The sequence below is a fragment of the Brachyhypopomus gauderio genome, chromosome 10 (genome assembly GCF_052324685.1).
Source record: "Brachyhypopomus gauderio isolate BG-103 chromosome 10, BGAUD_0.2, whole genome shotgun sequence".
NCBI lineage: Eukaryota > Metazoa > Chordata > Actinopteri > Gymnotiformes > Hypopomidae > Brachyhypopomus > Brachyhypopomus gauderio.
Genome location: NC_135220.1, coordinates 17550096 through 17577133, shown reverse-complemented (window position 1 = coordinate 17577133; position 27038 = coordinate 17550096). Strand labels below are relative to the sequence as shown.

At 44.5% G+C, this 27038-nt stretch overlaps 3 protein-coding genes and 1 long non-coding RNA gene across 5 annotated transcripts; 3 read left to right on the top strand and 1 right to left on the bottom strand.

Annotated features, from left to right (window-relative positions):
- The first annotated feature begins 8694 nt into the window (after positions 1 to 8694).
- timm10b (translocase of inner mitochondrial membrane 10 homolog B (yeast)) lies at positions 8695 to 10428 on the top strand. Its single transcript, XM_077020093.1, has 3 exons — positions 8695 to 8896; positions 9016 to 9111; positions 9373 to 10428. The coding sequence occupies exons 1-3, from the start codon at positions 8870 to 8872 to the stop codon at positions 9625 to 9627; spliced, it is 378 nt and encodes a 125-aa protein (XP_076876208.1). The 5' UTR covers positions 8695 to 8869; the 3' UTR covers positions 9628 to 10428.
- Positions 10429 to 11480: 1052 nt separating this feature from the next.
- On the top strand, positions 11481 to 24030 carry ilk (integrin-linked kinase). Of its 2 annotated transcripts, none has more exons than XM_077020089.1 (13): positions 11481 to 11632; positions 12958 to 13132; positions 18346 to 18511; positions 19144 to 19239; positions 19365 to 19461; positions 19591 to 19674; positions 19897 to 19982; positions 20091 to 20200; positions 21047 to 21174; positions 21381 to 21502; positions 21795 to 21894; positions 22043 to 22173; positions 22365 to 24030. In XM_077020089.1, exons 2-13 carry the CDS (start codon positions 13044 to 13046, stop codon positions 22512 to 22514), a joined length of 1359 nt encoding a protein of 452 aa, XP_076876204.1. In that variant the 5' UTR covers positions 11481 to 11632; positions 12958 to 13043; the 3' UTR covers positions 22515 to 24030. The 2 variants fall into 2 exon arrangements, with proteins under 2 accessions (XP_076876204.1, XP_076876205.1); XM_077020090.1 differs by having other exon boundaries at positions 11522 to 11632; positions 12875 to 13132.
- LOC143525780 (uncharacterized) lies at positions 18377 to 24652 on the bottom strand. Its single transcript, XR_013133733.1, has 4 exons — positions 24551 to 24652; positions 22329 to 24186; positions 18716 to 18917; positions 18377 to 18580 (listed from the first exon to the last, which is right to left on the bottom strand). It is a non-coding gene; the product is annotated as an uncharacterized LOC143525780 (long non-coding RNA).
- On the top strand, positions 24172 to 26908 carry LOC143525779 (NHL repeat-containing protein 3-like). Its single transcript, XM_077020092.1, has 7 exons — positions 24172 to 24349; positions 24619 to 24771; positions 24848 to 24998; positions 25246 to 25449; positions 25677 to 25768; positions 26135 to 26247; positions 26482 to 26908. Exons 1-7 carry the CDS (start codon positions 24263 to 24265, stop codon positions 26726 to 26728), a joined length of 1047 nt encoding a protein of 348 aa, XP_076876207.1. The 5' UTR covers positions 24172 to 24262; the 3' UTR covers positions 26729 to 26908.
- The last annotated feature ends 130 nt before the right edge of the window (positions 26909 to 27038 follow it).

Genomic DNA, 27038 nt, shown 5'->3' with positions numbered 1-27038 from the left:
CCTACTAATCCTTTAAAGTAGATATAATTTGTTTTACCTTAATTATTAATCAGTCTCATTAATTTTAGAATCAGTCTCATATTCTAATTATACCAGAACCACAAGTTTAGTTATCAACTAAAGGTAATGAATGGTTTGGTATCTGAAGGATTTAACAATGAATTCTTTGGAGGTTTTGGCAACAACCACTTTTGAATGACATCAACACAGACAATTTGGTGAAAATAAATGATACATTTATTTAAAACCAACTATTCTAAAACACAAAGAGCATCAACATGGATCAGTATATTTACAGTGAAGACTCAGCATGTAGTGTGTGTGTGTGTGTAAAAAAAAGGGGAGGAGTAAGTGTGCGCGCTTGTGCGCGTGTGAGGAGGCGGAGTTGTAATCTCAGTTCTCCTATGGAGAACAAAGCAACTAAAATGGCGCCGACTTTAAATAGTAGAGCAGCGCGACTATGTTAATGAGCTCAGCTGGTTTATTCCAACGTGGTCAGAACAAAGAGTAATGGCGCTGGCTTACTAACTAAAAATTAATGTGGTGTGTCTGAAAATGGGGAAGACTACAAGTTGTTCATTAATTAGATAAATAAAAACATGGACTTTGTGTGTACAAATCAATGAGGATTATGAAAATAAAGTCAAACACATTCAGAATGTATTTACAGAAAACTTAGTTAACTCTGTAGTTCAAATAACTATGCCCTTTGATGAACTATGCCCAGCGTTAAGAGTCTCACGTGTTGAGGATTTGGGGTTTTGTCGTCCTCCCTGAATTCTCCCGGAATTGGGAGGGAATTTCCACCGCAGGCTCCTCGTTGATTAAACGACGTCGTCCAGGTGTGCTGGGGAATCGTCCAGGAACGCGAGTCTCGTTCACGGTTTAACAACAGGGAGTTGATCGCCTTTGTTTCAGTCCGTGTGGCCGCGTTAACAAGCTTGATTGAAGTAGTTTGGTGAATCTGTTGTCGCAGTAACGTTGATCGGTTGCTGGTTAGATTACACCGTAACTCGGGCTCGTTAATGAAGTAATACGACTTTCAGCTGTTTGCTGTTAGTCGTTGCAAAGTTCGCGTGTTCTCAAAGAAAAACCGGAGAGAGAGAGAAATGACGGAGCCTCTCTTTAATAGGTCTAACCTCGGTGTCAGTCAAACCAGAGAGAGAGAGATGAATGGCTGTTCAGGGTATTTAAACACCTGAACTGTAGACACACCCTTACTTCCGTCAAAGCAAGCTTGTTCCATGTGTTGCCAGTGGTACTGCCACCTGCTGGTTTAGCATGGTACCTACATTCCCCCCTTGGTCTTCAGACTGGGGCCGATGTCACAGTCCTGAAGAGCACAAAAGGTTATCCCTGCAGTCCATGTTCCCTGTAGCATCCACTGGAAGGTGATCAATTCCATGAGTCAAGTTGTCCATCCCGCTCATAGCATAATCCATGAGATGGCTGGGAGATGCTGTAGAGACACATCTGGGCAACAAGTTCACTACTGGGCAGTTCTTGAACAGTAACTAAGGTTAACCAAATCAAGAAAAACAATGAAAGGATACTAATGCATGGCTTAGATTTCTCTTGGCTTTACAATAAGAAAACAAGGTCACATGCAGGATTAAATGCCTTTGATGGAAAAGAGGAAATACATCAGGCATGGAGAAAGGTGTGGAGTTAGCACATGTTGGTGTTAGTCTGTTGGCTGGAACAAACCTAACAATGCTTTAAAGGAAAGATCTTGCTGGACTAAAACATTTGGGTTAATGTCCAGTTAGAGTGTGGCTTCTTGTGAGATCTAGTAAAATGTAAATGGGGGTTTAACTGAGGTGTAATGCCTCATCCTATCCCATGATAGACAAGTATTTAAGTATCTTACACTTGCTATACTGGTAGAGGAGAGAATAAGATCTGTGTGAGGGGTAAAATGTAGAAGTTAGGAGGTAACGCCGGGTACACCCCCCTTAGTAAAGAACCTATTGCATTGAGAATGCAGAACTGTGAGCGGAGATGATGCCAGGAACATCTCCCTTTAAAGGGTTAGAGATCTGGAAACATAGCTACATGTTTACAGGCTGAAGGTTTACATGTAACTTCATATAAAGTCAGTTCTACCTCCCCCCTGGCTCAGGCTGGAGGTCCACTAACTGATCTTTATCTATGGCTGCCCCCCCTTCCACTGGTTCTGCCTCTCTTTCCACCTCTTGGCTCTGTCCCTGTGGCGAGAGTAGTGAGAGGGGCCTGCAGAAAGAACAGTGTCTGAATTTACAGGGAAAGCATAGGGAGGATCTTGGAGCTCTTTGGAGTCTCCTTCAGGCAGACTGGGCTGCACAACAGTCTCCCAAACTGTCTGCGTGGTCTTTCTGATCTCACGCATCGACAGGTCACCTTGGCGTGCTAAAAGTGTGACATGGGTTCTCACACAAGGGTGGAGATTATGCAAAAATAGGGATTTGAAGGTTCGGTCTTCTGTGAGACCTGGTCCATTTCTTCCCTGGAAAAATGTTTGTTTCAAGCGATTAAAGTAATCTCTGGGATGCTCTGAACGCTTGTGCTTAATTTTAATGGCCGACATGAATGCTGACGCTTCGTCAAAGAAAGGGGAATACTCCTCAGCGAGGGCTTTGCATAGCTGAGTGTAACTGTCCCTAATGGAAAACGGCTGTGATTCTATGAATGTGCGAACTGATCTAGAGGTGGTTTTCCAAATCAGCTTCACTTTCTCTCGTTCTGTTGCATAAGGCAAGTCCGAGAGGCTACACTCAATTTCTTTGAGGTAGTCTTCAACATGGTAGTTTGACCTTGCTGGGTCGAATGGCTCCATGTCCTTGGCTAGTGAATCTAGTAACTTTAACCGAGGGAAATGTTCAAGGACATGTCTATTAGAATAGGAAGGTGGACCTTCACTATCCAAGTGGTGTAACTCTTGGTCAATAGGATGCCTACTGCCTCCTGTCTCTCTGTGCCTAGGTGGCAGTAATGAGCCTTTATGCATCTCAAGTTGAGAAATATCTGTATTTCTCCTTGAGGAAAAAGCTGTAGCATGTACGTCACTGTGCCAGCCTGTGCGTGGGTCAGTGGAATGATGCTCAGCGTTTAAGTAAGGCCTGTTATCTGCTCTACCTGGTGAGACGTCCCTTGTCTGTACGTTCTGCCAGTGGTGTACATCAGCATGCCTTCTGCCGTCCTGCTCTGTGTCTATAGGGGGCAACAGTGAGCCTTTGTGCATCTCAAGTTGGGAAATTTCTGCATTTCCTCTTGAGGAAACAGCTGGAGCATGTACATCACTGTGCCAGCCTGTGCGTGGGTCAGTGGAATGATGCTCAGCATTCATACAAGGCTTCTTAACTGTGGTACCTAATGAGATGTCCCTGGTCTGGACATCATGCGGAGGATAATGGTCACCAGCATGCTTTCTACCTTCCTGGTCTCTGTCCATAGGGGGCAACAGTGAGCCTTTGCGCATCTCAAGTTGAGAAATACCTGCATTTCTCCTTGAGGAAGAAGCTGGAACATGTACGTCACTGCGCCAGCCTGTGCGTGGGTCAGTGGAATGATGCTCAGCGTTTAAGTAAGGCTTCCTAGCTGCTGTACCTGACGGGATGTCCCTGGTCTGGACATCATGCAGAGAATAAGGAGGGCCAAAAGACATAGCAGGATTAGTATTACTCTTTTTGTTACTCAAGAGTAAGGGGGCAGAAGCTAGGGACGAGTAAAAGGGCTCTGCTGACTCGTAGCAAGATGATGCAGACAGGGCATCTGCTCTAGGAGGGTGATTCTCCACAGAGGCTTCACTTTGAGCTTCAGAAGCTGAACAGTCAGTAGTATCATATGGATACTCTGAGGAAGAACTAGTTACATCTAACCTAAGGCTCATGGGGACTGGAGCCGGGGCCTTAGGACGTACAACAGGTGCATCATCACCTGTGGAGTGCTGACTATATTGGCTTTCTACTGTAACTAATTTAGAAGGTCTAGAGGTGTCGGACCTAGTTACAAGGAAATCCTGCGCTCTTGCACGGGCAAGTTCACTATCCCTTTGGAGGCGGGCAGTTTCTGTTAAGCCCGTGTGACGTTCACTTACGGTGAGCACGTCATTCAGCGCATGAGTGGTCAGTTGGAGGTTGTGGCGAAGGTGCTCAACCTCAGAACTGAGCTTAGCAGTGTCCTGTTTGAGGAGTCTATTTTCCTTGCGTAGTGCCTCTACTTCTAAGCGAGCCTGCTGCTGACATAGAAGGAACATTTTAAAACTACATCTGGAACGGTAGGGGTCTCCTCAAAGTAGTCCTTTAGAGGTTTGTCAACATCCTTCCTACCTGGTTCAAGAATCTGAAGGAGCTGAAGCAAAGATTGACAAGTATTCTGTTTTAGAAAAGCCATGGTTAGTCTAAATGTACTTATAGACTAGCTCAAAAAAAGGGACAAAATCAAGTCAGCTTCAGTACAATCTGGCTTAGCTATTGTGCCAGGACCTTGTGTCTGGGCAGGTAAAAAGGGTAATTACCTAGGTGGACAAGCCAAATTGAAACTGGGGTAAAAAGAATTGTGCCAAAGGTGATTATGGTCTCTGAAACTAAACACTAGCACACTGGACCAAAGACTGCAACAGTGAAGTTATACAAAGACAGTGAAGTCTGATAACTGTGCTAAATAATTATCCTAATACTTCTGCAGTACAGGGGAAATCAGTGGGATGCCACACAAATTAAAGCAACTGAATTACTATTGAAGTAATCAGAAATTAAATGAGTAAAATAAATATACTGATCTTCAGTTGATTGCTCAATGAATGTGAATAGTAACCAAATGGTAATCAAATTAGAACACTATCACCAAACTGTAGTTACCAAGTACTAGCTTTCCTCTATAGGAAGACTTGGGAAGCGCTCTGGCGCCCTCTTCTGGCGAATTTGGAGATGGTCCTATTCTAATGGCTTGAAAGCCTGTGATATGAAAATATGGTTGATATCAAACAAATATGGTTGAGCCAGAAATCTCCCTCACGCAGGGGCACCAATTATGTAGGGGTTTCACCTACTAATCCTTTAAAGTAGATATAATTTGTTTTACCTTAATTATTAATCAGTCTCATTAATTTTAGAATCAGTCTCATATTCTAATTATACCAGAACCACAAGTTTAGTTATCAACTAAAGGTAATGAATGGTTTGGTATCTGAAGGATTTAACAATGAATTCTTTGGAGGTTTTGGCAACAACCACTTTTGAATGACATCAACACAGACAATTTGGTGAAAATAAATGATACATTTATTTAAAACCAACTATTCTAAAACACAAAGAGCATCAACATGGATCAGTATATTTACAGTGAAGACTCAGCATGTAGTGTGTGTGTGTGTGTAAAAAAAAGGGGAGGAGTAAGTGTGCGCGCTTGTGCGCGTGTGAGGAGGCGGAGTTGTAATCTCAGTTCTCCTATGGAGAACAAAGCAACTAAAATGGCGCCGACTTTAAATAGTAGAGCAGCGCGACTATGTTAATGAGCTCAGCTGGTTTATTCCAACGTGGTCAGAACAAAGAGTAATGGCGCTGGCTTACTAACTAAAAATTAATGTGGTGTGTCTGAAAATGGGGAAGACTACAAGTTGTTCATTAATTAGATAAATAAAAACATGGACTTTGTGTGTACAAATCAATGAGGATTATGAAAATAAAGTCAAACACATTCAGAATGTATTTACAGAAAACTTAGTTAACTCTGTAGTTCAAATAACTATGCCCTTTGATGAACTATGCCCAGCGTTAAGAGTCTCACGTGTTGAGGATTTGGGGTTTTGTCGTCCTCCCTGAATTCTCCCGGAATTGGGAGGGAATTTCCACCGCAGGCTCCTCGTTGATTAAACGACGTCGTCCAGGTGTGCTGGGGAATCGTCCAGGAACGCGAGTCTCGTTCACGGTTTAACAACAGGGAGTTGATCGCCTTTGTTTCAGTCCGTGTGGCCGCGTTAACAAGCTTGATTGAAGTAGTTTGGTGAATCTGTTGTCGCAGTAACGTTGATCGGTTGCTGGTTAGATTACACCGTAACTCGGGCTCGTTAATGAAGTAATACGACTTTCAGCTGTTTGCTGTTAGTCGTTGCAAAGTTCGCGTGTTCTCAAAGAAAAACCGGAGAGAGAGAGAAATGACGGAGCCTCTCTTTAATAGGTCTAACCTCGGTGTCAGTCAAACCAGAGAGAGAGAGATGAATGGCTGTTCAGGGTATTTAAACACCTGAACTGTAGACACACCCTTACTTCCGTCAAAGCAAGCTTGTTCCATGTGTTGCCAGTGGTACTGCCACCTGCTGGTTTAGCATGGTACCTACACACTAAAATGGCCAAATGAGAAAGTATAATGCATACTGTACTCAGTATATACTGCATACTGGTCCTTGTAGTAATATGCAATATAGTATCCATTATGTAACAAACACAAACCATACTACCATACTAAAGTCACGTGTACATATGAAGACTGTGCACACTTGTGAAAGATTTTCCACCACCGTTGTATAACGAAAACAGCTTACACAACGGATATAGCTCTGGTTATTTTCTGAATTATTTAGCAGAGGTAATGTGTCATTTGGATATCTTTAAAGAACTGGAAACATTTATTTTGGTCACCAACTGCATATTACATACTGATTTGGGACCCAATCAGTACACAAGTACTATGTAGTAGGGTATTTCAAACACAGCCCTTAATATTCTATAAAGGAAATGCACTGGTCACTTTTTCATCTGAAAATGCCCCCTTGGTCAAACTAGGTGGCAAAATATTATACAACATGGTTGCATTTACTAGGAGAAACTGCAAAAGTATGAATGAGATGTTTATATGCTTAAACTAAAGGCAATAAGACTTGACAGAAATCCATCCAAATTACCAAAGAACCAGTCATTCATGGACATTGATATGTGGCCAGGGAATTGGGTTTCTTGACATTTGTGTACCCGATTTTGACACCACTTGTAACACAACTATGTAAACACCAATTTTTTACTAATTTTGCCATGGCAAAATGGAAAAGTGCATTGGGAGGAAACTCGAAAGATTGTTTAGTGCCGATCATAAATTTGGAACTCACTGTGTATGAAAGCAAAAAAATATATTTATAGAGTTTGTCCCACATTTAAGTATTTTAGTTTGGGCTACAATGTCATGCTTTTTGCTCTGATACATGACTGAATAAAGACATGAAAATGTGTAACTAAAAACAAATTGTGTAACTTATTACATAAGCATAAAAAAGTTTTTTAGGTTTTATAAATGCTGTTTTTGCTGTCATCTCTGCACAGTTGAACACATGGCACCTATGAAGCTCGGCATTTGTAAATGACAATTTAACCAAAATGGAGGAACTCATACACACCAATACACTATTGCAATGACTGTTTAAAATTTACCACCACAAGTTAATTATCAGGCTATGGAGCCAGTAATTTTGGCAGGGTGGCCAGTCTTAGTGGGGCAGTCTGAGCCTCATGGCAGAGAAGAAAATATTTAAATGTGAATTAAATGCATTTTTCTCTCCGCATGCAGAAACATTGTACAAGTGCCATAGTAAAACTAACGGGCAGTTAGTTAGCACACGCCCTTCCAAATTGGTCACACATGAGGACATGTGCAGTTGGGTTACGGATTTACACTTTACTGATGTGACCAAACTGAGGAGAACTGGGGGGAACTGGGATGCTATATTGGCACAGAAATGTAAAGTAAACTTGAATAAAACTACTTCCACATTTTTCTAAAGGATCTTTTAGGTTGTTTAAGATGTATGACTTAGTTGACTTCAAGTGTAATAACAGGATTATCAATGATGGTATGAGACACAAGATTTACTATCAATATAATGGAGATTCTTTTAAGAGACATCCTAATACAAATGATAAAACCACAATGGCTTTTGCTAATTCCAATTTGTTAAATGGCCCAAATGTCCTAAAGTGAAAGAGACTCATTTCAAAATAATAAATAAGATATATCCTGTAGCCATGTTTCTTGAAAGAAGATTTTAATTAAATGTTTATTTATGTGCCTTTTGTTAGTAAGAAGTTGAATCCCTGTAGCATTTGTTTGTTTTTTAATGTCAATAGTTTTGGATGGACATGGATTAATGGATGAACTGGTTTAATTTCAATCTTAACATTCCTTCCTTTGATGCTGATGCCATTTTTATTATTTTTATTATTTTATGCGCAAAACAGGGTTGCAATTACTTACTTTCTGAGGTGTATGCAAACATACTATCTGGGCCCCCCGAACGAAAGATGTTGAAGGGGGGGGGGGGGTATGAACAGATTTCTCTGCTGCCATATATGTAGTCATACTTTTAGCCACCACATTCACTGCAGTAAGCGGAGGGGCAATAAGCCCTCCTTCCTCTGATTTATGGATGAATTTAATATTATTCTTCATTATGTAGATGGAAAACTGCCAAATGCTAGAATCATCTCACACCAGATCTCTAGATACTTCTTTTTCTAATCTCTCATTGTATGGCTTTGCTCCTCTGTACTGTGTATGGCATGTATGTATGTGTATTAGTTATTTTTACGCCCCCTAGCTCGTAACTTATAGTTATGACATCCTTGAGTGTGTATCGTTCAGTTAACCTCTTTATTATAAAAAAAATTAATTACTTCCGCGATGAAGCGGGGGCGGGTGACGCAGACGTGAGTCACATGATGGCACTATGACGCAGACGTGAGTCACGTGATGGCAGTATGGCCGCAATATGGCTGCACGCTGGTGAAAGTCACGATACGTCTGTCAGCACCGAGACTCTCGTTTCTCGTTTGAAGTCGCATTGTAACGCTGGCTAGACGGTGAATGTGTATTTAGGTTTATAGATAGCGACGGCGCTGCTGCCATGGACACTGACGGACAACTGCGAAATGTAAGTGTACGGGAAGCAGCGTGTACCGAGTGACCGCTGTTATCCGAATTAACACCGAGTCTGGAGCTGAGACACTTTTAACTACAGCTGTTTGTTTTTTCCGCATTTGTGCTTTGCAGCTGCGCGATTTTCTCATGGTTTACAATCGAATGACGGAGATCTGTTTCCAGCGGTGCACCAGCAATTTCAACTATAGGAGTCTGACCATGGATGAGGTGAGTGGGCCGACGGGAGCACGTGTGACAGCCAACTGCACACCGACTAAAGTGAAGCTGTGAAGGCCTTAGATGGTTAGACGGCTCCATGCTGTCGCTCACTGGGTGTTTGGGTAGATGTAATCCTATTCTAGGTAGTTTAACACGTAATGAGAGGCTAACGCTTAGAGTAGTGTCGTTCAAATGATTTTGGACTACGATTAAATGCGCAAAGAGGCGGACTAAGGTGATAACGTTGCTGTGATTTCTCCATCTCTTTAGGAGCGCTGCGTGGACAGCTGCGCTGGCAAACTGATCCGCTCCAACCACCGTCTCATGGGCACGTACGTGAAGCTGATGCCCGCGATGGTGCAGCGGCGTCTGGAGGAGCTGGAGAGCAAGGCTGCAGAAGCCGAGAAAGCGTCTGAGGCCGCAGCCCCCGCGACGCCCCTGCCTGGAACATTAGCTGCACCAGAAGGCCCCCCCACAACTACGTCACCCCCAGACGTCTCTTCGGCGGCTCCCGTTGCACCTTAAGCAGGTGGTCAGATGTGGTGACGATGGAAGTGACCACTGGGTTAGTGGTGTTTCCACCGTTGGGTGTTGAGACGCTGCAGGCGCCGAGTGATCTGCCGTCGGTCCCAACGCAGGTTACCCGTGCTGCAACAGAGGAAATGTTACGCCTCGGTCTTCAAATAAGGGACCCAACATTCACAGCCCTCTGCAAACTCCACCAAGAAAGTTCCCTCTCAATTGCGGGGCCAATCATCCCAGTAGAACCAGATGCTCTTCAACAGTGTAGCCAGAAGCAGCACGGAGGTCCCAGAGTCTCAGTCCACTGTGGGGGGGACCTTAAAGCAAGCTGCCATCTCGTCATTTATTACTGGAAAAGTTTAAACTCAGTGCATAGATTCATTTTGAAAGGATTGGACTGGTTACACATTTGATAATGTGATATTTTTTATAGTGTCATGTACCAAAAAACTATTAAAAAATATACAATTTAAAGTAGCAAAAAGTAAAATGGATGGTATTCCGTTACAAAAGGAATTGAAAAATAGATGTGCCTTGATATGCAGAATTAGCTGTCCCTGTGCACATGCATAGTGTATGACCTCTCGGGTCTGCCTGCCCTGTCCAGAAATGTGAACATGGTTGAGAAGGGGACTTAGAGCCTTTGAGAGCTTTCATAAGGGGATGATGGTGGGATATATTTAGTGTTAATACATGGATGCCTTGTAGAGGGTTTTTTCCCCCAGGCATTGTATGTATGGTGGTGTTTAGAAGGGTAAAAGCTGTATATTTACCTGTGAACTAGAATAAAGAATGAAAATCATATGTAAATGTTTTGATCCAGAGCAACAACCAGTTTTAAAAGCATATTTTTGAGTAATGTGTTACAGTTCACACATTACTACACAGTCGTATAAGGGATTGTTTGGTAAGGAACAAATTGTCATTACAAATTAAAAATTTTGTCTCAAAGTAAATTTGCCAGAATGTCCCAATTCTGACATGGCCTTGTTTCTGTAGACTTTGCCCTGGATGTTGACCATATTAAAGCCGGAATTGTAATTGTACTGAAAATGTAAACCTTTCCATAAATGTAAACCTAGAGTGCCCAAGCATTAGAGAAATTGACTTGGGACCAGGAGGTCACCATCCTGATACTCTGGACTGGCATTTGAAACATTTGATGGTGAAGGAGACCCAACACCCCAACTACCACTAACATTCATGGCCAAAAGCACCTCTGAGCAAGGCATCAAACCAACTGCCCCGGGCATGTGTGCTCATAGCCTCTGGTGAGTGTCTGTGTTCACTACCAAGAATGCAGTCAATTTCCCCTTGTGGATTAATATATATATTGTAAAGTTCGTTAAATACCAGGGCAGTTTACTGTTGACAACTCGTATCTTTTATTTAAACATTAATACAAGTGAACTCACTCAAGAAAGAATAACTGAATCCTCTCTCCCTCACTCTCGCTCCTCGCGCACTTTTCCACTCACACACACACAACTTAAAGAAGCAGTATCCCAATAATCCCTTAAGGATAATTACAATATTAATAAAAAGTACTTATTTAATTCTTTTATTTCATTTCTTTAAATTCTACCACATGGAGAAGTTTAATTCCTGTTACACAGACTATAGTTTTAATGAAATATTGAGGGAGAGATCATCGGTTGATTGCTGTAATGTTTGTAATGCATTCCGGTAATGTTATCAGTGCTCAGTATATTATCCTATTCGAGAACAGCTTGTTTTTTGTTTGTTTTTTTACAAAAAATATTTTTTATCCAAATCTCTACCAAGAGCTGTAAATGTAACACAATTGCCTAAAATACATGACCAGAGGGCAAGGTTTTCCAAAGACTGCCAGCAGAGGGCGCTGCTGGTCTCGGCTCACGCACACAGAGGTAAGCCCCGCGAGCACAACCTCCGCCTTGGGTGTGGACGTCGGTAGTGTCCGTCTGACTGCCCTACTGCCCACAGCACCAACGTTTGATCGCTTCGTCTTGCGCTGCCAGATCACCAGGTAAAATGCATGAATATGGTTTTCTTGCTTGACTGACAGGAGTACCGAGCGCAACTTTGCGAGCAGTAAGCTGATTCGTCATTCCAGCTATTCTACGGCGCTCCTCCAGCTTAGATATGGCGTTAGCTTACTGGCTAGCTAGCTCACAAGCTAACAGGTTAGCCCAGTGAAAAATGTTACATCGCAGTTGTTTATGCGTAAACAAACTGTTAGGATATACACTTATCATTGAGAACTATGTTTCCAACCTAGCGGTTTGTTTTTATAATAGTTTACAAAGTGTTTCTGTATATTACAGCCACAACGTGGAGTGGCCGTCGTCCCGTCTGTTTAAACACTGTTGACCACTCGCCCCGTCACCACAGTCCTGACCACAGTCCTGACCACAGTCCGGACTACAGTCCTGACTACAGTCACGACCACAGTCCTGACTACAGTCCTAAATACAGTGACCACCACAGTCCTGACACGACCACAGTCCTGAATACAGTCACGACTACATTCCTGACTACAGTGACGACCACAGTCCTCACTACATACCTGTCTGTCTAGATCAGTTATGCGTTTCCTTCCCTAAATAGATTCTCAAAGGTAGAAAAAAAGTCCATACTTTCAGTTTCCACACTTTTAAGAGAACTGTCTGAATTGTGAGACGGTCTTTCAGCTCTTCATTCAGATGTATTGATTGTGCAGCTTGGTGTTAAAAGAAGAAGTGATGTTATTCGAGAACCGTTTTGCTACTTGTGCAACAATTTGCATTCGTAGCTGTAAAGGTATGAGCAGTGGCAGGTCTTAGCACAGACTTTGGAACACAGGTATGAGTGAGGGACTGATGCCAGGACGTGTGTGTGTGTGCGTGTGTGTGTGTGCGTGTGTGTGTGTGTGTGTGTGTGTGTGCGTGCGTGCGTGTGTGCGTTGAGTGAGAGTTTTCCCAAGATGGCTTTTTAAAACTCTTTTAAGCAATGGATATGTGTGTATTGGCAGGATGAGGCCTGTGACTTTAATGAGGGAGGTTCTAAAAATTGTTCTTAGCTGTCACTGTATTGAAGTATGATGTTTAATTACAGCTCTTACATTTCTAAGTTTGTTTTGTCCTGTGATGGGGGGGGGGGGGGTCATGATTCAAAATAAGACCTCCACACATATCAGTGGAATGGAGGTGATTCCACTGCTACTTCCTCCTTGAACGTTTCATCCCTGTAGACATTCCATAGAGCTGCTGTATGTTTCCTGTCACTGTAGACCTCTCAGACAACAGCTGCGAAGTGACCCTGTGCCTGTCGGTCCTTTCCAAATGCCCCACTGACCTCACCTGTGGCTTCCAGATCCTGCTGCATTCCACCCCTCTCCCAGGGCACTCCTGGTAGGGGACGAAGGGTTTGACCAGTACGAGGAGTGAGGGGGTGCCGCAATGGATGACATCTTCACCCAGTGCAGAGAGGGCAACGCCGTAGCTGTCCGCCTCTGGTTGGACAACACGGAGAACGACCTTAACCAGGGGTGAGTGGACCAGCAGGTACTCTTACAATCAGGTGACCGATCGATTGATTATTACATACTACACTTATCTAAGAGCAGTTATCGAACTATACTATTCATTGTTCTCATCGATGTCATAGAACACAGAGCCTCTGGTTTATACAGGTGGTTCTTTGTTATTGGTGTTTAATATGATTTTATCGTCATTGTTTTCTTCACTGTAAGACAGTTGGTTGTGCATTTCACGTTTTTAAGTTTTTGCCACTTCTTGTTTTGAATTCAACAGATTAGGATAGTATAGCCTTAATTTGGAAGGTATTCTGTAACTCAAATCCAGGGCTTTTAAAGCTGTGTTTGATGTGAGTTCTAGTGATTCAAATGAACAAAAAAAAGCACACGTGTGACGCTAAGCTGAACTACCCATGGAGAGATACGGTGTGTGAGACGCAGTGTGCTAAGGCTGTCAGTTCTCTGTCACATTCATATTTACAACCGTCTGTGACGAAGTTTACTCCCCGCTGGTGAAAACCATGCCATGCGGTTCTTCAAGTAAGTCAGAGTTGAGCTGCAAACCATCGAAAGATCATTACTGGTAGCATTTCAAAAGGTGACATAATGGAAAATGTCTGTATATGTATATGCGAAGGAGAATTGAAAGTCTACCCGTATATGGTACAGAGGCTATGCAGTGTTGATCAGTGATTTTCTCCTGAAATGTTTCCCCTCGGCCAGACAGTTGCTCGTAGCACTTTTGGTCTTTGGGCCTCTGTATACTGGTGGTGTGTTCCAGACATTCTGCTGCAGATCCACTGTACCTCCAATGAAACCACTGCAGAACCACTTGTAGAGTCACCTGTACCGAGACTCTAATTTAGCCCACTGTCAGTGGAGCAAAGGTGCATACGTTATCAACATGTTATTCTGACATAAGCACGAGTTTGGCATCACAGCTAGATTAACATTGTTGTTGTTTGTGGTCTGACCCAAAGATTTTCTCAGATTTTAATTAGACTCGTTTATTGCAGCAAAGAAATGTGTGGTCTCCACTCATAATGCGCAGCGTTAACTTGCCGGAATGCATTCGCTGTCTGGTTGGTGAATTGCAGGCAACGTCAGAGTTTGAGGGGCGAGTTTTGAGGAAGACTACAGCCACGTGTGTTTAGAAAACGGTCACGTGATGAAGATTTTATCGAGGCATTTCCCGTGCACTGTAAACAGTCGGTAGTCACAGAGTCGCTGAATTGCCGAGCCAGCCTGTAGAGGTGTTCCGAAAAGGATCTTGAAGTGCAGAATCTCCACAGACGTCTCGGTCCTAGACGAAGCTGCTCTCTTCCCAGGAGTCCAGCTGTGTGCTTTACGGTGTGACTAACTTAATGGATGTGCTGCCGTACGCACATCTCTGTACTGAGTCATGGGAGGGAGAGGGAGCGAGAGAGGGAGAGAGGGAGAGAGAGAGAGAGGGAGGGAGGGAGGGAGGGAGGGAGGGAGGGGAAGCAGGTCTGCGTAGGAATGGCAGGGGCGAATAGTTTCCATACTATGAGCTCACTAACCAGAGCATGCTGACTTGAGTTGTACCAGGCTTTTCTCTATCATTTCTCCTTCTCTCTCTCTCTGTCTATTTCTCTTTCTTTCTTTCGCAATCATTATCTCATTCTTCTTCTTTTACACAGACCTCGCAGCCAGAGGCTTTGGTCGAGCGTAATGATACAGGCGAAGCGGCAAAGGCCATAAGTCACTCACAAACCGTGCAGTTCTCATGCAGTGTGTGGAGTTTTAGCAGGCATCTCCATGTCATGACCCAAAGTTGTTGTGGGAGTGAACAGGAAATGGCCATTGCAGACTGTGTTTATAGCCGTAGCAGCAATGAGATTTCAAGAAAACTTGTCTCAATGTATCTAATCTATAGACGGCTCTTATCAGTGGGCCTGCGCTACTTAAATGGCGCTCAGTGAAAAAGACTCAGGCATCTCGTAATTAAGGTTGTCCGTGCTGTAATTAGCATTCCGATGATTGGGGCATGGTTTTCCCTGCCTACTTTTCTTGCGAGCCATCCGTTTGTGGTTCTAGCGTGAAGTTGTAAAAAAAAAAAAAAAGCTTGTGGTTTTCTATTTCCCCTACCCAAGAACCCCCCCCCCCCCCCCCCCCCCAAAAACAAAAAGTTTAAAGTTCGGACAGGATTTGTGCACACTCCCCTGCCTATTTTCTTGCAGTGGGTCATCCGTTTGTGGTTCTAGCGTGAAGTTGTAAAAAAGCTTGTGGTTTTCTACTTCCTCTCTCTAAACACCCCCCGTCACACACATCAAAGTTCAGACAGGACTTATGCACACTTACAGAGGCACAGCATACAGGAAGCACAACAACATTACGCTTGACGCAGATCTGTCAGTAATGAACTGTAAACAGTGGAATTACCCCACCTACAATCACGGTGCTGTTTGGATCTGTGTGTTGGACCGGTGCTGTTTGGGCCGGTGTGTTGGGCTAGTGCTGTTTGGGCTGGTTCAGGCTCGGAGGATACTCTGGCCTCCCTTTATGTCCCCTTTCACAGTAGCACAAGCGGGCATGCTGCAGCTGAGGTCATGGCGTTTAGTGCCAGGCTCACAGTGGGTCTCCTCTCCCTTCACCTAAAACCCTGCTAGTGCAAATCAGGCAGGAAACAGTTCAGTATTTCTACGGTAATACAATTCTTCAGTAATTATTTGTATCTGCCCTAAAATAGGATCCCAGCTACCCCCAGCCATGTTAACAGGTCAAATTACTAGCATGTTCGAGGCTCGTGTGTTTAGGGAGTCTTAGCCAGTGGCGTTGCCTTTGTGTCTGCTACCTGTTTGACATAATTTAGGGTATGCTTCTGATTTTAAGGACACCTTGGGTTATTTTTGTGAGTCCTCGGGTATACATCACACTGAACATTAAAATAACATGCGTTTCACTTGTTTTAGTTGTTTTTTATTTTTATTTTTGAGTGTGTGTCTAAGAAACAAATGATTGGATTACAGATTTCTTTGCAAATCCCTCAATGTGCATAGAAACATTCAAGGTTATTTTGTGTATGGCTCCATATTTACTACAGGTCAGTAGCGGAGTGGAGTCCCATGTCTTCATTTTGGTTGTGAATAATGTGTATAAGCAGATCCATGTTTGTCAGTGAATCCTGTAAGTAGATCTAGAATCAGCAAGGTCAAAAACTATAGGATGAAAAGATCCCATAGAGAACATACGAAAGACGATCGGATATTTTCTACCTGCATTCTTAATATTTGCTACCGTTTAAACAGGACAGTGTGCATCAACTTCGACTGGCCTGCTTTATGTCTCTCTGACTAATATTTGTGCATTGTGTCAGTCGGCATGCTTTTGCATGGTTTGGTATGGGTGTCAATGATGTGGGCTTTGGGGCTCCACATCCTTAGATGGACAAGAGAAACTCGTTCTGCGAACAGACCATAACGCCCACAAGTACTCAAAAGGCAAGGAGAGTGGACTATGTGTGTGCACATGTGCATGAGAGAGAGAGAGAGAGAGAGGGAGAGAGAGAGGGAGACACGGGGAGAGAGGAAGAGTGTGTGGAAGGGGGAAGGGGCGGGAAGTGAAAGAGGGGGCGGGGCTTTGGTTTCCTCTTTCCCGCTCGATTGTCCGTCGTGCTCTGTGCTGACAGTGTCACTCTGTTCTCTTCTGCAGGACCTCAGATAACTGCATAATAACTCTTCACTTTCCTTTCTGATCATTCCGATCATTCCTGCTCAGCTTGTAAGAGGACTGCTGGAAAATGCCCCCCTCTCCTCTCTACTGTTAATCTCATTAACTTTTCATTTCTTTTCTTTTTTTACTTTCTGATCTGAAGTCAAGACTCAAGAAAACAGTTCAACACTTTGTTCTGAGTATGTGAATAAATATAGCGGCTAGGAAAACTGTAAATCATTGGAGCTCTCAAATTCCCACTGGGAAGTTTTATTCCATCAATTTACATTGTTTTCTTTATATATACACATCCTGTTTATCCTGTAACAAAGGGCGATGTCAGTTGAACTGCAGTACGGGTTTTGACATGGCAGCAGTGAATTCAGAGAACTTAAACTTCTGTTACTATAGCCAAACCCGTGTGCGTGCTGCTCTCTGTGTGTGGTCTGATCAGTTGTGCAGTGTGTGAAGAGTACTGGCAGCTGCCTTGGTATTATCCGCACTTACACACCACGTTCCCGCAGTGATCAAGCTAAGAACGATGAACTTGCAAGCTCCTCTGTTTTCACTGTCAGTTCATTACAGCAACATTCTAATAATGACATGACAGTTTGAGCAGAATTAGCATGAGTCTCTACAAATGACACGCAAACAATAGGCCCGGTTGCTCATCTTTGATGACAGTAGTAGTGTGTGCGTGTCTCTCTCTCCACGAGCTTTGGTGTTGGCTGTATTCATTATGCTCCTGTGCAGCAGGGCAGTGAGCATCTGGTTGTCTGCAGTTCTGGATCTACTGGGACACCAGCCCTGGCCACAGAGCATCGTTAGGGACCGTACAAAGGAAATGGATGACTTGCAAAAGAATCCCGCACGCAAATATAAACACAGCCTGGTGCAGAGTGAGGGAGTGTGTCTTTTTTACACACACACACACACACACACACACACACACAAATATAAACACAGCCTGGTGCAGAGTGAGGGAGTGTGTCTTTTTTACACACACACACACAAATATAAATACAGCCTGGTACAGAGTGAGAGAGCGTGTCTTTTACACACACACACACACACACACACACAAGGGCCAGTTAACTGCTGTTTATATTTAACCTGTTGGGGAGCCTTAGATACAGACAGCTGAGTTTGGAGTCTGGAGGGAGGGAAGGCCCCGCCCACAGCCTCTGGGCGGCGCCTCCTCATGCCACTGCTTCGTGGACCATTTTTTACCCCCATTAGGAACTTGAAGTTAAATATGAAGAGAATCAAATTAGACATGTATATCGCTATTACAGTGTTAGTTACATAAGCGAAACTCTGCTCAGCACGTGCTGGTTGGTGGCAGCTACAGATGAGACATGTTTGCTCAAACCACAGTAGCTGAGTTAGGAGACAGAAAGAGCCGCTCGGGTGGGTGAGATCCTGGGGTCCAAGCGCGTGCGTGCGTGTGCTTTTTGAATCATCCCGGATGTATTTTACAGCTTCAGGTGATGAGTCTGTTTGATTAGGGGTCCTAATTGCACTGTGCGTCTGTGTGTTGACGTGTGTCTCAGCGATGACCACGGCTTCAGTCCACTGCACTGGGCGTGTCGGGAGGGCCGCTCCAACGTGGTGGACATGCTGATCATGAGAGGAGCACGGATCAACGTGATGAACCGCGGAGACGACACGCCCCTCCACCTGGCCGCAAGCCACGGACACCGTGACATCCTGGGCAAGGTGAGGAGAGAAGACCTGCACCTCAGTGTGGGGGCCTGTTGCATTCTGGCTGTAGTGTGAACAAAGGACCTGTTAACCAAGCAAGCATGCACCTGTTGTGTGCGAGGCGGAAACCAAACCCAAGAGAAAGAGAAATTCACATTTCCCATTATGTATAATATAATGTTTAACACCACTAACCCAACACACAATGTCATTACACACCTCTCACTGGAGCAGCGTCCGGTTTCATGTTCATTCTAGACCTGTACAGCCACACGCATGACGTCGTCAGCCCAACACGTCTCCTCTGGTTACTTATGAGCTACTGCACTGAAATCTTCACACACTACATGTAGCCCACATTGCTTTTCTCCTTAGTGTGAGGACAGGCTGGAGTTGGCATAGTCCCCCATGTTCATACGCCCTGACAGGAAAGAGTGATTTAACAGGAATTTCTTAGCATTGGACTTGGGGGTGCCAAGGATGTCTCTATATATATATTTTAAATCTTATCTTAATCCTATTCCCAAAATAAACTGGGCAGTGCATCTTAGTTTAGAAGTATTTTACCAATAGCCAATTATGTAATTGAAGATCATTACCATAAGATCTTTTTGACCACACACACTGGCCCTTTGTCCCTTGTCCAGCTGATCCAGTGCAAAGCAGACACCAACGCGGCCAACGAGCATGGCAATACGCCGCTCCACTACGCCTGTTTCTGGGGCCACGACCTGGTAGCAGAGGTGAGCACCCTCTGCTGGCCACTGCAGTAATTTACACCCTCATCCAACTGGAAGACCTTGTGTCTTTCACCATAAAACACACTAAATGTTTTCACTGAACTTCCCATCCCTGTCGTCCCCTCCAGGATCTGGTCAGTAATGGTGCCCAGGTGAGCATCTGCAACAAATATGGAGAAATGCCACTGGACAAGGCCAAGCCACACCTGCGTGACCTCCTGAAAGGTGTCCGATGGAAGTCTGACCTGCGTGAATCAGACACGGAAATCACTGCAATATCAGCCAGTGCCATGATCGGATAACTGCTCTGTTGTTTTTCTTGTGTAAACATGTTTTGGTTGTTTGTTTGTGTAGAGATGGCAGAGAAGCAGGGTCAGAGTCTGACCAAAGTGCCCTTTAAGGACACCTTCTGGAAGGGCACGACCCGTACACGACCACGTAAGCCCCGCCCCTCGCCTGCTCCTGTGAGGCATTATTCCCATACTGCACTTGTATCTGATGTTTGAATAATATAGTAAGAGGACATAAAGGATTTACGCAAATGAGTAATACGTCGAGAGTAAATCCGACATGAAGGCTACAGTATACGAAGACTTCAGTGTAGGATTAAACGTGTGCCTTGTTTCATTTGTACGTGTTGTTTTGCTTTGATGGCCGCAGGTAACGGCACACTGAACAAACACGCTGGCATAGACTACAAGCAGCTGTCGTTTATGACCAAGATCAACGAGAACCATTCGGGAGAGGTGAGCGGGGTGTCCGTCTGAAGTCTGAAGGCTACGCGCAGGTTGTGGTCATTGCAGCTTGTGTGCGTGTTCCCCGTAACGGCCGCTGTTCTCTTCCCGCCGTTGCAGCTTTGGAAGGGCCGTTGGCAGGGCACAGAGATCGTGGTGAAGGTGTTCCACGTTCGGGACTGGACCACGAGAAAGAGTCGCGACTTTAACGAGGAATACCCCAAACTGAGGTACACACTCGGGCCTCACAATCTACGCAAAAATGTCACGTAAATGTACAGCAGGTATGGGAACACTCCACTGTGATGAACGCAAATGCTGAACAGTAAAGATAAGAATGAAAATGCCCAAGCTTGTGGGACTTGAGAGTAATGGATAACACGTGCACTTCGCACCATTTATTCAGGTTCTGTTTTCAACTGGCGCACTTAGAATAAAAAACCGACCGTTTGTGTTAATTCTGACCGTGAACCAATTTTGTGGTACACGGTGATCGAAAATCTGTTAAAATGTTTTAGTACAACTTTGGTAAACTATGAAGCCACACCGCTTGATGGATTATCGGAGCTTTGTGGCTTCTGAAGTCAGGAGACTCGTATCAGACTCAAGTGTCATCCGAGCTTTCACGAAGGCCGGATTCATCACTGAACAGCTAAGTACTGTTCAACTCTGACACTGAAGATGAAGAATTTGATGATGATGAATAAAGTTGACATATAAAGTGGACTTGAATAGAGTTGAATAAAGTTTGATTTATCTGACTGTTTGGCTTAATGCACCTTATAATCCGGTGTGCCTTGTGTACGAAAATAGACCCGTTCATTGATAATGCGCCTTAGAATACCGTGCGCCTTTATGGTTAGAAAAATACGGCATTTGTCCTTTCATTGCTGTTTTGTGCCTTTGGGTCTGGGCCAGTATGCCTCTGAACCATGAAGTAAAGTGCAGATTTTAAAAAGCGTTTGAAGCGTTTAAAAAGCATAGGGACACTTTCCCTGAAGCATTATGTGAAGCTGTCTCATTCGTATGTATGTATATGCACGTGTGTATATTTTGACATCGTTCCCCTGTTGTAGAATCTTCTCCCATCCGAACGTGTTGCCCATGTTGGGGGCGTGTCAGGCTCCGCCCGCACCCCACCCCATCATCATCACACACTGGATGCCCTGCGGCTCCCTGTACAACGTGCTCCACGAGGGAACCAGTGAGTCTCGCCTCCCACACGGCGACGCGGACGGGCCCGGCCGCACCGGCCCGTTACAGAGACGGCTGCCTTAACTGCATTTTTCTGTTTGGTGTCAAAAATTGCTACAACTTTCAACGTCTCTCTCTCTCTCTCTCTGTCTGTCTCTCTCTCTGTCTGTCTCTCTCTCTCTCTCTCTCTCTCTCTCTCTCTGTGTGTCTCTGTAGACTTTGTGGTGGATCAGATGCAGGCAGTGAAGTTTGCCCTGGATATAGCGTGTGGTATGGCCTTCCTTCACACCCTGGAGCCCATGATCCCGCGCCACTATCTCAACAGCAAGAGCGTAATGGTATGAGACGTGGAGGCGGCTTCCTAAACGACTTCCTGATCCTAACAGCACTGATGTATTCATTAGACCTGGTGTCTGTAAAATCCCAAAGAAGGAAACGCATACTGCCGAGACACGCCAAATACAACATACCAAAAACACTGCAGAAGTCTCGTTATTCAACGTCGACTTCGTCTGGCATGCCAACACCTCTTCCTCCGTTTCCTCTCTACACAAGATACTGACTCCCTGCTTCTTGCGTCCCAGTGTTAAATATCCCTGACACACTTTTCGTTCTCGGTACGATGACCAGATTGACGAAGACATGACGGCCAGGATAAGCATGGCGGACGTCAAGTTCTCCTTCCAGTGTCCTGGCAGGATGTATTCTCCGGCGTGGATGGCGCCTGAAGGTGCCGTACTCTCTCGGGGACTCGTCTTTTAGAACCAGGCGTCCTCTTTTGACTCTCTCTCCCCGCTCTGTACCACTTATACCATGCTTTCCTTTTCCTGAGTGAATCAGTTTCTCTCTCTCTCTCTCTCTCTCCCTCCCTTCTGCAGCCCTGCAGAAGAAGCCCGAGGAGATAAACCGGCGTTCTGCGGACATGTGGAGCTTCGCAGTGTTGCTGTGGGAACTTGTCACGAGAGAGGTGCCCTTCGCAGATCTTTCGAACATGGAGATTGGCATGAAGGTAAGATGCAGTGCTTCAGCCCATGTGTGATTTACTCACCAATGCTCAAGGCCGTTCCTCACACACCGTACGTCACATTTTCACTGTCCAAAAAATTGTTTGGTGTATATCATCATGTATATCATATTTCTGTCCTATAAATTACACAGGCTTACATTGTTTTTCGTGACTTTACTTTTCCTCCCCACTAGGTGGCACTAGAGGGCCTGCGTCCTACCATCCCGCCTGGCATCTCGCCTCACATCTGCAAACTTATGAGGATCTGCATGAACGAGGATCCTGCCAAGAGGCCCAAATTTGACATGATCGTGCCCATCCTGGAAAAGATGCAGGACAAATAAACAGCCCTCCAGATCCCCACACAACAACAACCCCCTACACTCATCCATATCTCCCACACCCACACCCCCCTCTGCTCAAACCAATCTCCCACTCCTCCACCACAACATGCTCCACAAATACTAAGCTCACCGGTATTGCCTTAATCTCGGCCTTCACCAAAGTGCTCTCTGCCACTGCAACCTTTCAGCAACGCGAAAGTCATTATCCTTCATACATCGTGGAACGGTTTTAATGCTCTCCTCCCAACGTCTCTTGTACTGTCCTTCATGATATGCAGTCAGCGAACTATTCTTTGTGTGCGTGTGCATGTAAGCATGTGTGAGTGGGTGCGCATGTGAGCATGCATGCGTGAGTGTCTGACAGCCTGTCTCTCTGCTCTGTCAGGGGGTTTCTAGCCCCAGCTGTTTTCATAGGCTCTGTGTAGCCATTAATCAGTGCATGGTGGTGGTGATGAGCGTGTGACATGGTGAATGTACTGTAGCCTCCAAAGTCCAATGACTAACCACTTGTCCCTCTGTTGTATCATTCATCACCATCACTCCTTTCATGGAGCCATTAGTTCACTAGCATTGCCTGTGCTCGTCTTGTCTGTAGGTCAAACTATTTAAAATTGTGGGGGTTTAAAGCTTTGTGGTCATGTATGTTTCCAGAGCTTATGCTGCAAATGGACTGCTCCTGTAATAACTATGTAAAGGAAAGAATTATATATGCAATGAATATTAAGTCACTGATCAAAGCTATCATAGGCCTTTCTCTCCGCTTTCAGGATTTTAATAGCTGTGGATGTGAAATGGTTTCTGGCGAACCTAAGTATACATGTTAAGTTTCTTGTTTGCTAAAAGACAAAATGTAATAGCTCATATGTTTTAATGCCTTGTTGTGCAACAACTTACCAAATAGTGAAGTGCCATCAGGATCCCGTTCCAAGTTTGTTACGGAATGACCACATTTATTTCAGTGTTGAAGATTCTAAGGATTTCAAGTATTGGCCCTGGCCACAGTTGAAACAGCCGTGTCCTTGCTGCCAATGTCACATTTTAAGAGATGAACGATGCTCTGGAACGCTATGACAGCAGCATGGTTGGTGCCCCGCACCTTCCCACTGTCCTAATGTCCTCTACACTGGCCAAGGCATGTGCTGAAATGTAATGTCCTAAGCCATTATTTATACTATATGCATATGACAACCCATGAATGCTATGCTGTAGCCTTTTTGCTAACACTACATCTGTAAACTATGCTTTCTCTGCTTGTACTGGTGTCTGTTGTCAGCTCGTCAGTCTGTAATAAGAGCCAGAGAGAAGAAAAGATGTCCCATCCAATTATTTTAAATGCATTACAAGTCATTTTTTTATTCTCTAACTTGAGCTCATATGTTTTCGGTTCCCCACTGATATTTTTAAAAATATGTGATCTTTTGTTTATCTTATTTTGGAGATTGGGCTTGTTTATATTTTATTCATCAGACGTTTACTAAAGGATGATACAATCAAATAAAGTGTCTGTCCTTGCTTAGTCTTTTGTGTCGTCTGGCTTAATTCTGGAAGTCTGGTGAGCAAGGTTTTACGTTTTATTATGCATGATATTTCCAAATGTAGCCTGGCATGCTTTCTGCAGGGGAGCGTTTCGTCAGGTCTCGTGCGCACTCCAAGCGCAGTCCCAGCCCGGCATCTGTCACGTGATCAAAATAGGAAGCACAATTTCGTATTTCTCATCTTATAAATGTAATCCGTTTGCGGTTTTCTATATGAGAAGGAAGAGTTTAATTATTACTATAACAATGGCTATAATTTTCCTCGTAATGTTCGTGATGTATAGTACTATGAATTGGCAGGTAAGTTTTGGGTTTTTTTCTCATTTTTAACATACATTAGACAGCTAGCGTTAGCGACATGCTAACTGTGGTCGATTCAAGAGCCTACGGTAGAAACAGGTTTGTGCTTATTCATTATAGCTGAACTAACGACCTTACGACCAGCCGTGCTCATAAATCACTGCTTTGGTAGGAATGGTAGGAAGTGTCAAATATTAATACCTGACGTGTGTTTGGCAGAGACGGGCTGTCACACGTTTCTAAATTTCTCTGTCATCACTTCTGAACAGTCTGCAGCGTCAGGACGCAAAGGCGATGTCCATATAGTTGGGAGACCACTGTACAAACTGGACACCTCCTGGCCCAAATATTCAGAGTACTTCACTGGGGAGGTTTTCGGGGTGGCTGTCAATCATCTGGCAGGCCTGGTGTACGTTGCACAGGTGATCAACCGCCACCAACGCGAACACAGATGTTAATGTAACAAACGTCACTAATGTAAATACTCTGTTCGTGCAGAGAGGGGACAACGTGCCAAAAGTGCTGGTGTTCACCACAGATGGAGACTTCGTGCAAGCTTGGAACACTTCTACGCTGGAAATGCCGCATGGGATTTTCCTTGCCAACGCGACCAACGAGCCCTCGGTGTGGGTGACTGATGTAGGAAACGGTGAGTTCACAGAGACTCTTGGTTATGGAGTCGTGTCATTGCAAGACAGACGTTGGCAATGTTGGGACTAACTGCAGAGAATCATCCAGGCTAATATGGCAGCTATTATGCTTAGATGAGCACAATCATGATTTCTTGAAACAAGATCAACATTTCTGACCACTGATTGAAGAGAATATACACCTTTCTTCACATACACCACATGTATAGCTCTTACACTGACAACTACATGTTCTTGTGTTTTCAGGGCCACATGGTCACACTATAAAGCAGTACTCTCCCTCAGGGAAGCTGCTGCAAGTGTTGGGCTCACCTGGGAAGGCTGGCTCTGGCCTCAGCCCACTGCAGTTTGACCAGCCTGCTGAGATTTTTGTTCATGACTCCACTGGAGAGATCTACATTGTGGATGGCGACGGAGGCCTGAACAACCGCCTGATTAAGCTGTCTCGAGGTACCCTTCAGCTCATTGCATGACACCTTCCAGAATTTCTGCATGTGCAACAGACAAAGATGTTATATTTATTATTTCTCAACAAGGAAAATGGGTAAGCAGAATACATCATTGAACAGACATCCTTGAAGTGGGTAGTGTGTGTGTGTGTGTGTGTGTGTGTGTGTGTGTGTGTGTGTGTGTGTGTGTGTGTGTGTGTGTGTGTGTTTGTGTGTCTGTGTCTGCAGACTTGCAGGTGCTGTGGATGCATGGGGAGAAAGGGCAGGGACTGGCACAGTTCGACATCCCCCACAGCGTGACTGTGGATAACTCGCAGAGGGTGAGTCTGGAAAAGCCACAGCATCTTGTTCTCAGCCCTTTTGTTTTGTAGCATTTTTACTTTACTGTTGCTCCGGCATTATATCCAAATTTCTTGTTCTGAAGCTCTTAAGAACAGTAGCAAAAGCTCCAGCACTAGTGTATTGGTGTCTGTACATGTAAATGTACAGACACTCTTATCCAGAGCAACGGAAGTGCACACTAGGGGGCTGTAGTACACACATGCCCTAGCTAGTGCCAAGGGAACAGTTGGGGTTAAGTGCCTTGCTCAAGGACACTCACAACCCTCCAATCACATGACCGGTTCCCTAATCGCCAGACCATGACTGTGTGCTGGTGGTGCATGTCTGTTTGCATGGTCGATCAGGTGTGGGTTGCAGACAGGCGTAATAAGCGAATCCAGGTGTTCAACTCTGTGACGGGAGACTGGCTGGGGTCATGGGGGAGCTGCTTCATGGATGATGCACCCTACTCTGTCAGGTTGGATGAAAAAAAGCTCGCCATGAACTTCTTTTCCAAACTGAACTTGAGAAAATATATGTGATCATATCTGAACAGACAGTCTACACGTTTCGGTCTGCTTCTTTACACATCCCTATTGATCCTTATATCATCTACCATCACATATTGAAGAGTTCAGATCATTTAGCTTTGCACGAATATGCAAACACCTGCATAAATGTTTTTTACATTGTTGTTCTTTTCACCCTGCAGGCTCACCCCTGACCAGAAGTACCTGGTGGTTGCGCAGCTAAACACTAACCAGGTGACGCTGCTGGATGCTCCACCCGTGGGCATCATTGGCCAGTGCCGGGTGGTGAGCTCCATTCAGCTGGCCGACGACATCAAGCCGCACCTGGTGGACCTGGACCAGAGGAGTGGGGCACTTTATGTGGCAGAGATCGGTGCCCAGCAGGCCCAGAAGTTCACCCCCTTCACACTGGGGAACAGCGTCCTCTAAATCTAAAACCACAACAGATTACAATTTTATAATCATAGTCTAAAGGGGAATTTTTAGTAAGACACAGGGATTTACACATTTCACACCACATTGCTTCTATTAACATTTCAAAGCTGTGTAAATGCATAAAACATCTTTGGGTTAAAAGTTTTTACCTGAGTAATAAAATTTGTATATTTACACGGGCCCATTATAATGTGAAAAAACGAAGCAATGCACTTTGTAATATTAAACTGTAATCACAGCACTGCTGTCGGATGTTGATCTGCAGTGTGAGCTGCCCATTGGTCTGAAAGAAAAATTACATCAA